Below are 14,108 nucleotides of genomic sequence, written 5' to 3'. Positions count from 1 at the left end.
CCCTCAAATGCCAGTTCAATTAGTTGAGCTTTCCTCGGGTGTAGCGTGCTTCTTCTGTCCTGAACACGTTTGTCAAAGTGGAAATTTAGTTCTCTCACGTAGCTGTGGATGCCCCAAAAGTCAGTCCCATGTGTCAGTGCAGTAAGCACGGTCCGCATAGCGGACAGAGGCCCAGAGGATCATTGCAGGATATCAAGTGGGATCCATTTGTCCTCATTGGGAGTAGAGCATGCGATTTTAGTCTGTAAAAACTGGCGAGCAACGCTAAACTCAGCTTCCACCAAATCTGTTTTGCTTAGATCCAGCAGTAGTTATATCTAGAAAGTCATGACTCTCTGGGTCAAGGGAAAACAGAGGCTCAACCATTTTGCTGTTGTGTTCGCTGAATCGTTCTGACATTGAACAAATTACAGCATCCAACGTGCTGAAAAACAATCATACCTAACCACCCAGTGGCTTTCCATAGGCCCCCTACCAAGGCCGGCGCCAGAACAAATCAGTTGTACGGACCTTTGATTTCCACAGGCAGGTAAGCTTTTCGACGAGACCTCCTATGTGTGCACGTGCTTGTACGTTTAACTTTTTTATAGTAAAGACAGAGTTTCAAGTGTTTCAAGTTTGAGGAAGCATACAATGTATCCTACCATTTCTACCGAGCTGCGTGCCAGTTATGATTATTTGCATATGCGCATTTTTGTGGAGCACTTTAATTTCAATATGAACATTGTCACGTGGTTATCACGTGGTTATTCCCAAAAAATCTGAAGTAAAATGATGAAAATCTAAAAGTTACAATTCAACTACGGCAAGAGCACCCGCCTCTGCCATATGGACGTATGTGATCCGTACTGTGATCCATTGGCGGTTAAAGAAATGAGAGCCTAGAACTCAGAGATAGCCTGTAGGCCAATATAGCAGTAGGCATTTAACTTCTATAGTCAATTAAGTAAAATACATAGACCTAAATCCGACAAATAAAAACAGTAGAAAATATTTGATGAAAATCCGGGTCTTTCAATCCTGTGGCGATTATAGCATGTAAATCTTGGTGGGACAAACTCAACAACAACAAAACAATCGATTAATGCCAGCAAAGCCACTACACAACACAACACTAAACAATACATGAATTGCACTATAACGGTGACATACGGTGCCCACAAACGACAGAAAGCTGCCCAAACGGCAGAGCTTTCTTTTCAGCACCATGGAGTTCATCCTTATCACCTCTACACCTGGCGATCAGCGGAAACTATGGCATAAGGGGACGATGAGCAGATAAGATGCAATTTATCATTTTGATTAAGAATTTCGATTGTTCAGCACTTTTGAAATGTACAGCGACAGAATTCAGGACATGGGCCGTCCTTACAGTATTCTCCCTGTACACCAAGTCAGAACTGTAGGATAAATAAAGGAGGCATATAAGCTGACAATGAAAGCTCTTACAATATTTGATGATGACATTTCTCTGAAACAGGCTACAGGCTACATGTGCACCACCAAGTCAGAACAGTAGGCTAAGTTATGAAGGGGAAAGGGACAAATTATTAGGGTGAGGCACATGGGCTACTAACAGCTTCCTAAACAACATACACTTAGTATTACTTTCTTAGCTTTCTTAGCTACAGTATAAATATATCCCTGGTATATTACATAATGTAATACATTTTTGTAATACATTTTTGGACTCATCTTGTTGTGCTGTTGTTCTCAAGTGAACAGGAAGGAGGCATGGCGGTCCTTCTTGTGGGAAAATGTTGTCATCAAACTTTGTCATCAAAGCCTGTAAGGCAACTGGGAACTCGGGGAAAAAACACGGAAAAAACACGGTCGAATCATGACATCAATGATCTTCAGGTCGGAGCTCTATGACCGTTCAAAACTTTTTCCCAAGTGAGAGATTGATTTTTTTTTAGAGTTCCCAGTTGTCTTGAACTCATTGAAGTCTGAGATTTCCCAATTCCGAGTTTCCAGTTGTTTTGAACATGGCAGAAGTCATGCTGGATTGACAGCATGGACAGTGTATTCAACCTTTTCTGGCCCATGGAGTTGCATGTGAATGTTTATCCTTTTAAGCTGGGAAAAGAGACCCTTAAACCCAGACTTGGACCACATACGCTATCCACTGAATAGCAGGCTAGTGATTGTTTTGCAATGCTTGCAGTTAGCCACTGATTCCTACCAAATACCTCAATGTTGAATTTGAGATTTCCAACTTGTTGTGTAACGTTTATGGCCAATGAGCACCGATACGTTTTATCTCTAATTTCTCTTCATATGACAAGGATTTAAAATGCTTTTCCAGTAGATTGTTGATGTGATTCATGATGATAACTGCTTGTCTAGCTTGCTAGGTCAATGAGGTTTTTTTTCTCCCCAAAAATCAAACAAAATGAAATGTTATTTGTCACATGCGCCGAATACAACAGGTATAGTTATAGTGAAATGCTTCCTTACAAGCCCTTAACCAACAATGCAGTCAAAGAAATAGAGTTAAGAAAATATTTACTAAATAAACTAAAGTAAAAAATGTAATAAAATGTAACACAATGAAATAACAATAGCGAGACCATATCCCGGGGATACCGGTACCGAGGGGGTGTACGGAGGTACAGGTCAGTTGAGGTAATATGTACATGTAGGTGGGGGTGAAGTGACTATGCATAGATAATAAACAGCGAGTAGCAGCAGTGTATAGACCAAGGGGGGGGGGGGTCAATTTAAATAGTCCGGGTGGCTATTTGATTAATTGTTCAGCAGTCTTATGGTTTGGGGATAGAAGCTGTTAAGGAGCCTTTTGGTCCTTGACTTGGCGTTTCGGTACCGATTGCCGTGCGGTAGCAGACAGAACAGTTTGACTTGGGTGGCTGGAGTCTTTGACAATTTCTTTGGCCTTCCTCTGCCTCCGTCTATTATATAGGTCCTGGATGGCAGGGAGCTTAGCCCCAGTGATGTACTGGGTCGTACTCACCACCCTCTGTAGTGCCTTGCGGTCAGATGCTGAGTAGTTGCCATACCAGGCGGTGATGCAACCAGGATGCTCTCGACGGTGCAGCTGTATAACTTTTTGAGGATCTGGGGACCCATACCAAATCTTTTCAGTCTCCTGAGGGGGAAAAGGTGTTGTCGTGCTCCTCTTCACAACTGTCTTTGTGTGCTTGGACCATTATAGTTTGTTGGTAATGTGGAAACCAAGGAACTTGAAGCTCTCAACCTGCTCCAATACAGCCCTGTCGATGTGAATAGGGGCGTGTTGTTTGCAAACTGATATGTATTAATGCCAAAGTAACAATAAGGCAGGCAAAAACCTGCCCTGTTCTGTACAGATTTTGGCGATAATGAGCCCTCTCGCTTCGCCTCTTCCTCTCTGCTGAAACAAAATCACCGGAGAAAGCATCCGAGTGAGCGAAACAGCGCCCCTCTGTCTTAGAACCTGTAGACCATGTATCTGATGCGGTCTGGCCAGAAATGATATGACATGCCAAACTCTTTTGGTCCAGACAGCATCAGATACATGGTCTACAGATTCTGAGACAGAGGGGCGCTGTTTCGCTCACTCGGATGCTTTAACTGCGATCGATGCGTCTTTCTGTCGACAGAGGGGCGCTGTTTCTCGGTCAAATAAATGATCAATATTTCAATATTTTATTTGGCCGGGCAAGGAGGTACGTTTTATTTGGAGGCCAGCCCTGCACCCTTCCCACACCGCAGCCCTGCACCCTTCCCACACCGCAGCCCTGTCCATTGTACTGACAGTGCAGATTCACATTTTTTTTTACGCCAACCTGTCCCAAAATAATTGTTTATTTTTATATTGGAACATAAAACGAAAACTGAGGGGGATAAAGTTTGAACTGAGGGGGATAAAGTTTGAACTGAGGGGGCTAAAGTTTGAACTGAGGGGGATAAAGTTTGAACTGAGGGGGATAAAGTTTGAACTGAGGGGGATAAAGTTTGAACTGAGGGGGCTAAAGTTTAAACTGAGGGGCTAAAGTTTGAACTGAGGGGGATAAAGTTTGAACTGAGGGGGATACAGTTTGAACTGAGGGGGATAAAGTTTGAACTGAGGGGGATAAAGTTTAAACTGAGGGGGATAAAGTTTGAACTGAGGGGGCTAAAGTTTAAACTGAGGGGGCTAAAGTTTGAACTGAGGGGGCTAAAGTTTGAACTGAGGGGGATAAAGTTTGAACTGAGGGGGCTAAAGTTTGAACTGAGGGGGATAAAGTTTGAACTGAGGGGGATAAAGTTTGAACTGAGGGGGATAAAGTTTGAACTGAGGGGGATAAAGTTTAAACTGAGGGGGATAAAGTTTGAACAGGGGGGGCTAGGCCCCTTTTAGCCCCCTCATGAGCCAAAATACCCTCTCAGACCCCAGAGCTCCAGAGCCCTAGTGGGGAGATATGGATCTTTTGAAGGACGGAAGAAGTGGGAGTCTGTTTTGATTTGTTTTGTCAACTATTATAGTTGCGAGGAGTAAGTTACGTTTTCCCCATCAAGTATGGTTTTCTGTTTGACTTTGAATCCAGTAGTGGGCGACTTTGCCGGCAATACAACTTTTTGGATGTAGTCCGACCTAAAACACCACGGAAGAAGAAGTAGTCCTGAGAGATGGGAGATGGATTAGCTGGTGGGCTAGACAGCGGGAGACAGTGGCGTGCGGACCGGACCGTGAAAGAGCAGCTGTGAATAGTATACTGCTGTTCTTAAATAGCCTATACTTCAAAACGCTCTATAGGGAGAGGGGTGCGGGTGGGACACAGGGTGGAAAGTCAAAAATATAGTCTAATCAAGCATTATGATTACCATTAGGATTTTTAAAGTGCGATATGGGTAGATTTTTTTGTTCTCCTTGATTGTAGCCTAAATATTCCCCACAACTAAAAAAGTTGAAGAAAATCTCCCTCTCTCTCTCTCTCTCTCTCTCTCTCTCTCTCTTTCTCTCTCACCCCCCCTCACCATCCCCCTTCTCTCGATCTTCCAACAAAAACATAGACCTTCCTCCCCCCCGTCCTCGATAACAGCGACGACAGCTCACTCCCTCTAACACAGATCACTACATATTCCATCCCAGTTCTACCTCCTACTCCTGGCTCTAGGCGTGGGAATATCTGTGTGTGTCTACATGTGCGTGGTGCAATAGGTCTGAGTCGGCTGCTGACAGTCCATAGTGATTGGCCCTGAGTCGGCTGCTGACAGTCCATAGTGATTGGCCCTGAGTCGACTGCTGACAGTCCATAGTGATTGGCCCTGAGTCGGCTGCTGACAGTCCATAGTGATTGGCCCTGAGTCGACTGCTGACAGTCCATAGTGATTGGCCCTGAGTCGGCTGCTGACAGTCCATAGTGATTGGCCCTGAGTCGACTGCTGACAGTCCATAGTGATTGGCCCTGAGTCGGCTGCTGACAGTCCATAGTGATTGGCCCTGAGTCGACTGCTGACAGTCCATAGTGATTGGCCCTGAGTCGGCTGCTGACAGTCCATAGTGATTGGCCCTGAGTCGGCTGCTGACAGTCCATAGTGATTGGCCCTGAGTCGGCTGCTGACAGTCCATAGTGATTGGCCCTGAGTCGGCTGCTGACAGTCCATAGTGATTGGCCCTGAGTCGGCTGCTGACAGTCCGTAGTGATTGGCCCTGAGTCGGCTGCTGACAGTCCATAGTGATTGGCCCTGAGTCGGCTGCTGACAGTCCGTAGTGATTGGCCCTGAGTCGGCTGCTGACAGTCCATAGTGATTGGCCCTGAGTCGGCTGCTGACAGTCCATAGTGATTAGCCCTGAGTCGGAGGCTCTGTCCAGTGAGGTGTAATTAAATGGACATTGTGGCATCTGGGGCCCCTCCTTCCTAGACACATGAAGAAAACTGAAAATAGGGAGTGCGGCTTTGCTTCTGTGAAGAAAACATCAATGGTATCGAAATCGTGTTAGTTGGAAACAAAAGTGTTTTAAGAGCCTGAGATAGAGTTTTCAGTTTGACTGTTTTTTTTTTTTTGGGGGGGGGGGGGGGGGGGATTTAAAAGCCACAGCGTATTTTGTTGTCAGTACATATTGAGGCTCTCTCTGGTGTTGGGTTCATTAATGCACTCTGTGACATTTACAGATGTAGGATCTTAATTTGATCACTCCTTTCTTACTGAGAATTTAACTGCACCACAGGAAATGCAGATGAGCTTCGTGATTTTCATAAATTACTAACACGGTCCTATTAACAGTATTACACTATCCATGTAGCCTATTTTTGGACAGCTAACAGCCTAACTGCCAATCAAGCACCATTATGGACTAAATGTTTAGATCCTGTTTCTGCAGGATTCTTTTTCTGTAACAATATAGGTCAAATTAAGATCCTACATATGTAGCGCCCCTCTTCCTGAGTAGATCTATTGAGGCAAACCCAAAGTAAGCTACCCGAGGGTTCTTGACTATGCCTATTCATGAGGGTACATGAGTGGTGTTATAATCAAAGTTGGCAGTCTGAAGTTAGGATATCACGGACTGATTGGACTAGATATTTTCAGCCAGATTTGACACAAATGACATGATCGCTAGAGCTTTACATCCAACACTGTTCTACCTGCCTATACCAAACAATGTTCTACCTGCCTATACCAAACACTGTTCTACCTGCCTATACCAAACACTGTTCTACCTGCCTATACCAAACACTGTTCTACTTGCCTATACCAAACACTGTTCTACCTGCCTATACCAAACACTGTTCTACCTGCCTATACCAAACACTGTTCTACCTGCCTATACCAAACACTGTTCTACCTGCCTATACCAAACACTGTTCTACCTGCCTATACCAAACACTGTTCTACCTGCCTATACCAAACACTGTTCTACCTGCCTATACCAAACACTGTTCTACCTGCCTATACCAAACACTGTTCTACCTGCCTATACCAAACTCTGTTCTACCTGCCTATACCAAACACTGTTCTACTTGCCTATACCAAACACTGTTCTACCTGCCTATACCAAACACTGTTCTACCTGCCTATACCAAACACTGTTCTACCTGCCTATACCAAACACTGTTCTACCTGCCTATACCAAACACTGTTCTACCTGCCTATACCAAACACTGTTCTACCTGCCTATACCAAACACTGTTCTACCTGCCTATACCAAACACTGTTCTACCTGCCTATACCAAACACTGTTCTACCTGCCTATACCAAACACTGTTCTACCTGCCTATACCAAACACTGTTCTACCTGCCTATACCAAACACTGTTCTACCTGCCTATACCAAACACTGTTCTACCTGCCTATACCAAACACTCTTCTACCTGCCTATACCAAACACTGTTCTACCTGCCTATACCAAACACTCTTCTACCTGCCTATACCAAACACTGTTCTACCTGCCTATACCAAACACTGTTCTACCTGCCTATACCAAACACTGTTCTACCTGCCTATACCAAACACTGTTCTACCTGCCTATACCAAACACTGTTCTACCTGCCTATGCCAAACACTGTTCTACCTGCTTATGCCAAACACTGTTCTACCTGCCTATACCAAACACTGTTCTACCTGCCTATACCAAACACTGTTCTACCTGCCTATACCAAACACTGTTCTACCTGCCTATACCAAACACTGTTCTACCTGCCTATACCAAACACTGTTCTACCTGCCTATACCAAACACTGTTCTACCTGCCTATACCAAACACTGTTCTACTTGCCTATACCAAACACTGTTCTACCTGCCTATACCAAACACCAATCTACCTGCCTATACCAAACACTGTTCTACCTGCCTATACCAAACACTGTTCTACTTGCCTATACCAAACACTGTTCTACCTGCCTATACCAAACACTGTTCTACCTGCCTATACCAAACACTGTTCTACCTGCCTATACCAAACACTGTTCTACCTGCCTATACCAAACACTGTTCTACCTGCCTATACCAAACACTGTTCTACCTGCCTATACCAAACACTGTTCTACCTGCCTATACCAAACACTGTTCTACCTGCCTATACCAAACACTGTTCTACCTGCCTATACCAAACACTGTTCTACCTGCCTATACCAAACACTGTTCTACTTGCCTATACCAAACACTGTTCTACCTGCCTATACCAAACACTGTTCTACCTGCCTATACCAAACACTTTTCTACCTGCCTATACCAAACACTGTTCTACCTGCCTATACCAAACACTGTTCTACTTGCCTATACCAAACACTGTTCTACCTGCCTATACCAAACAGCCTCACAGACTGCTTTTGACACTTCAATTAAATAAATACTTAATGGAGAAATTTCAACTGTTAATATGTCAGATGCGTAATTCTCTTCAATAGTGTATCAATCAATCAAGTGTCATTATGTTAATATTGTTGACATATAACAGAGAAACATAAATGGGCTATTCAGTCGTGAGAGACAGCTACCTATGAAGACTCATTTCAGTTGAATAGGACTAAAGCTGACTGCTGCTGCTGCTACTGCTTGTTGCCATGGGCTACTGGTTCACATCTAGTTGCCATGGAAATAATTCTACTCTAGTGCCGTTAGATGGCGAAGTCCTCAAACTGTTTCGGGGAGAATGGAACTTTGAAATAGAATGGAACTTTGAAATAGAATGGAACTTTGAAATAGAATGGAACTTTGAAATAGAATGGAACTTTGAAATAGAATGGAACTTTGAAATAGAATGGAACTTTGAAATAGAATGGAACTTTGAAATAGAATGGAACTTTGAAATAGAATGGAACTTTGAAATAGAATGGAACTTTGAAATAGAATGGAACTTTGAAAGAGAATGGAACTTTGAAATAGAATGGAACTTTGAAATAGAATGGAACTTTGGAACATTGAAAGAGGAAGAGGAAAGAACATTTGACATTTGTTTGATCCATTTTTCTATTGGATGAATATAAATGACTATAATGTCTACTGAACAAAAATATAAACGCAACATGCAACAATTTCAACGATTTTACTGAGTTACAGTTATATAAAGAAATCAGTCAATTGAAATAAATAAATTAGGCCCTAATCTATGTATTTCACATGACCCACTTCGAGCCAGGCCCAGCCAATCAGAATGAGTTTCTCCCCACAAACGGGCTTCATTACAGACAAAAATACTCCTCAGTTTCATCAGCTGTCCGGGTGGCTGATCTCAGACAATTCTGCAGGTGAAGAAGCCGGATGTGGAGGTCCTGGGCTGGCGTGGTTACACATGGTCTGCGTTTGCGAGGCCGGGATGGATGTGCTGCCAAATTCTCTAAAATGTAGTTGGAGACGGCTTATGGTAGAGAAATTAACATTTAAATTAACATCTGGCAACAGCTCTGGTGGACATTCTTGCATGCCAATTGCACATTCTCTCAGAATCTGCAAATTCTTTGGCATTGTGTTGTGTGACAAAACTGCATATTTTAGTGGCCTTTTATTAATCCCAGCACAAGGTGCACCTGTGTTATGATCATGCTCTTTAATCCCCTTCTTGTTATGCCACACCTGTCAGTCAGGTGGATAGATTATCTTTTGGCAAATGAGAAATGCTCACTAACAGGAATGTAACAAATGTGTGCACATGGAACATTTCTGGGATCTTTTATTTCCGCTCATGAAACAACATTTCACGTGTATATTTTTGTTCAGTATATTTATTATTTAGGTGAATTTTGAAATACACGTTTGTAATTACCAGTACCTTATTTTATGACTATAAATACAAATATTCTATGTTTTTTGGAGAGTTCAGCAGACACTCTTATCCAGAGCAACTGAGTGAATATATTTTCATATATATATATTTGTATTGTCTCCCTTGAGAATCAAACCCACAACCCTGGTGTTGCAAACACCGTGTTCTACCAGCTGGGCCACACGGGACTGGAAACAATGAATCACGTGTGTTGTTTTGAAATGAACATGAATATCATCATTAATTCATGTGTATGAGGACGAACGTGTGAGTGTGAGTGTGCACATAATATTGTCTGTACTCAGGAGAAAACCGTTGCTTTGCACCACCCCTCCTGACTACTTCCTCTCACTACAAAGACAGAATGTGGTTAATCGCTTCTCATACAAGCACTTCCTGGAAAATGATTTATCTGCTACACACCTCAATGCTGTGTTATACACCCCCCCCCCCCCACCCCTCTCCTCCACCTTACAATGTTGATCCTAGATCTGCAGAACGATCGATATTTGTCTGGAATGTACCTGACACAGAGACACTTTCCAATGTGTACTTTTGAACACAGCCCTACATTAGATTAGTCTATGAAATCCAGGTCAAACGCTGTGTGTGTGTATGTAACTGTGTGTGTGTGTACGTGTGCGTTCGTGTGTGTGAGGGAGGGGGGGGGGTGAGCAAACGCTTTGAGGTTCATTCTGAAACCATGGTTTCTATCTCATCATCATCATCATCATCATCATCAGGACTTTGAACTCTTAACCAGGGCTTTGTAAAAGTAAGAGGTGGTCTGATAAGGGAAGGGAAAACATCTCATATAAGCCCATAAACTATATGGTTAAGCCCCTGCTATAGCCTACGTTGTAGTCTAGAAGTAATAACGACGATATACTACTGTATAAGACCTATATTCAGTATTCCTACATCTCCTGATATTCAGTCAGGCAAAAATAAACAGTGACTTTATATGAATGATCACCATCATACAGTATAAATAGACATATGCCTTCAGTAGTGAAGTAGCCTATGGCAGGAGCAGAATGGGTTTCATTATAGGAAAACATCTATTAGAGGCTATCGCCTAATTTATTGCATCCACTGTGAAATACCACCGGGGGAAATTACCTTGAGCGTTGTCATATATTTTGTGCGCACGTCGCACAGATGGAAGGCAGGCAGGCTAATAATAATGCACATCATTGTCCTTCTCAGGATTTTCAGGCACACAATGTTCCATACTCGGAGCGCGAGAGTCAATCAAGGACACCGAGTTTGAGAAATAATTTAATACGACCTTAAATGTGTAAATATTACATGGTTAAAATCACATATACAGCGGATAAATAGAGCTTAAATAACAATTTATTAAATGAATAAAAACATTGTAAATGGCTGTGGAGTTTGTATTTTATTTAAACAAATAAAACAACGTTTAATTCTGTATTAGTCTTAGACGTACATGACCGTCGTCACATTTCTACCTTAAATTTCCGACACGGTCCAGGTCCCATCCAATCAACTCTTTCTCAGATCAGCTGATTCCTACGCTGCCATTTTGTCCGCGGTAGTAGGCAGGCAGCAAGTGGAGACAAGCTGTTTCATATTCCTACATATTCAACAAGACTTGAATAATACAAAAGACGACGATATGAGTTGGATGTCAAGGTTCAGTGGTTTCTGACGGGTGGTTTTTTTTAGTAGTTTTTTGTTGTTGTTGTTGTTGTTGCCAATTTCATGGATATATCGGACCAAATAGGTTAAATTCAGGTGTTCCTCTCCTAGTACCGGACTCGGAGGAAGCAGGGTTGAGACAGGACGATACTAGGTAGTTAGAGGGTGTTGTGTTAGCAGGAAGGCCGGTCAACTGGCCGCTGTCTTCTCTCCGTCTACATCTAGTCTGAAGCTCAAGACAAGTTGGGAAAGTTTGATAGTTTCACGTTTGCCTATTTTCGTTATGTTTCACTCGAAACCCCAAAAAAGGGACCGGTCTTTTCGAGGTAACCTAAACACACAAAACCTCAGTGGAAGTTGAATTCTGAAGAAGAGGGGTTTTATTTGAGTAGTAACCGTTTTAGCTAGTTTGGCTAAAAACTGTGATCATAATTCAGGGTTGTCTCGCCAGTGGTCTTGTTAAATTGACCCGTAGGTATCCAGCCAGCTAGAGATGTTTATATGTAGCCAGCGAGCTGACATTTCTGTTTACAAATTGCATAGTGGGACTCATTCGTGGTTCGAGTGCAGAAACGGAAATATTAGCTAACACAAAGCTAGTTTACTTGTTAGATGTCAACCTTTTTGTTGTTGTGTGTTTTGTTTGTTACTATACAGAATACCTTGTTAATGATAGCTAACGTTAACTAGTTAGTTAATTGATTTGCTTATTCAAGACATAATAACATTGTGTGTCCGGATTTTTTTTTTTTAGGTTGCAACAAACAAACAAAAAAACTAAAATTAGTCGGAGATCTTTCAGCGATACTGGACTAGGACGTCATACCACTTCTTTTTAACGGGACCGAATCCCGTGGCCCGAAACCTCCTTGCCATCTCTGGTGTTACGCACGTCAGCTAATAACCAATCGTTGGACATTGTGTGTGTGTTTATCATCCAACTAATCATAGTGGGTTTTGTAGCGAAACGGTGAAACACAATGTCAGGACAGTCTATAACGGATCGCTTCGCAGCGGCACAGCACAGCATGACCGGGTCTGGTATCAGTAAAGCCGTGTGCAAGGCCACGACGCACGAAGTCAGCGGCCCCAAGAAGAAACACCTTGATTGTGAGTATGTGTGTGTGTGCGTGGGTGGGGGCGGACGCCTGCCTGTCTACTGTCAATCCTCATGTTTCTTGTCTGTCTGCTGTCTGTCTGAGTGTTAGCCCTTGATCATGACTCTCAGTTCCATTACACATAAGAGTCATTGGAAGTAGGCGTCTTCTGTATGAGGGGAGTTTTGTTAAGAGCCCTGACGCTTGGTGAATCTATTGCGGTATGGTTTTGAAGCACCAAAAGGTTAAATTGATACACGTCTTTTTATATGGTTAGTGTTCCCACACTGCCATGTCTCCATGTTACAGCGCGTTGTTGACAGAAGACTGAGGGACCACCTGTGTTAATTAGATATCTAGCATGCTCCAAACACCTGTGTGTAACGGAATTAAGGCTGTGTTTAACAGAAGGCCGCCAGAAATGTGTTGTCACTGAGAAATCCTGTTGGCTGCATCTGTGAGGATGCCGGTTAAAACTGTCTATAGTACGTGTATAATTAGCATTTGTGAAATTATTTTAATGTGATATGGAAGTGCAGGGTTTTATGTTTCTAGAACCGTATTGCAGTTGAGAATCGATTCACATTTAGATGGAGTCCTTGCACCTTAAGGAGTAATGGTGGCTCCTTAAGGGGTAAATGGTGGCTCCTTAAGGGGTAAATGGTGGCTCCTTAAGGGGTAAATGGTGGCTCCTTAAGGGGTAAATGGTGGCTCCTTAAGGGATAATGGTGGCTCCTTAAGGGATAATGGTGGCTCCTTAAGGGGTAAATGGTGGCTCCTTAAGGGGTAAATGGTGGCTCCTTAAGGGGTAATGGTGGCTCCTTAAGGGGTAAATGGTGGCTCCTTAAGGGGTAAATGGTGGCTCCTTAAGGGATAATGGTGGCTCCTTAAGGGGTAAATGGTGGCTCCTTAAGGGATAATGGTGGCTCCTTAAGGGGTAAATGGTGGCTCCTTAAGGGGTAAATGGTGGCTCCTTAAGGGGTAAATGGTGGCTCCTTAAGGGGTAATGGTGGCTCCTTAAGGGGTAATGGTGGCTCCTTAAGGGGTAATGGTGGCTCCTTAAGGGGTAATGGTGGCTCCTTAAGGGGTAATGGTGGCTCCTTAAAAGTACATCTTGGGATGAGTCTGTGTGCTTAGATCAAAACCAAACATACCTGCTATCAAAACCAAACATACCGGTACTGTAGCTATTTTGCTACTGTGTTGAATTCCATCACACTGTAGTCACTTCCTTAGCTAGAATTACATAGTAGACAGTAGCCTAGCAGACATTATCAGTGAATTTCCATGGATGTTCCCCCCCCCCCCCCCCCACTGTCTCTGTCTGGACAGTGGATACTGGTTATTCATTTCTTAATAAGATGATGATGAGTAGCGCTTTCCAAGGTCCAGCTGGCTGACGTAATTGTGCCTTTACTTACCATGCAGCCGTTCCTGGTCACGGCTGTATGATACCATTATTTTTGTACCCTCTTATTTTCACCAACAGAATTCCCGTGACGTGTGGCGTTTTGGCTGCAAAAAAAAAACCCAACATGTTCTGCTGGAGAAAAAAAAAAAAAGTTGACATGTGAACTTGATGCCTATTTATTTTCCAGTGGCCATTGTTGGTTACTGTCTATGTGACGGGACTGAAGGGCATCTGAGGAAGCGGCG

The 14,108-nt window shown here is 43.1% G+C and overlaps 1 protein-coding gene across 10 annotated transcripts in view; it reads left to right on the top strand.

The window, feature by feature from the left end:
- Positions 1–11,241: 11,241 nt before the first annotated feature.
- The window catches only part of LOC139415879 (phosphatidylinositol-binding clathrin assembly protein-like), a 67,544-nt gene continuing 64,677 nt past the window's right edge, over positions 11,242–14,108 (top strand). For 3 of the 10 annotated variants that reach the window (XM_071164019.1, XM_071164014.1, XM_071164013.1), the window contains exon 1: positions 12,135–12,465. In XM_071164019.1, the coding sequence (XP_071020120.1) occupies positions 12,336–12,465 (130 nt within the window). In that variant the 5' untranslated portion in view covers positions 12,135–12,335. Of the gene's footprint in view, positions 12,466–14,108 lie in introns of all 10 variants that reach the window. The other 7 variants (XM_071164023.1, XM_071164022.1, XM_071164020.1 and 4 more) reach the window with 4 other exon arrangements.

This window comes from Oncorhynchus clarkii, chromosome 9 (genome assembly GCF_045791955.1).
Source record: "Oncorhynchus clarkii lewisi isolate Uvic-CL-2024 chromosome 9, UVic_Ocla_1.0, whole genome shotgun sequence".
Lineage (NCBI taxonomy): Eukaryota > Metazoa > Chordata > Actinopteri > Salmoniformes > Salmonidae > Oncorhynchus > Oncorhynchus clarkii.
This window is presented reverse-complemented; position numbering and strand designations above follow the sequence as displayed.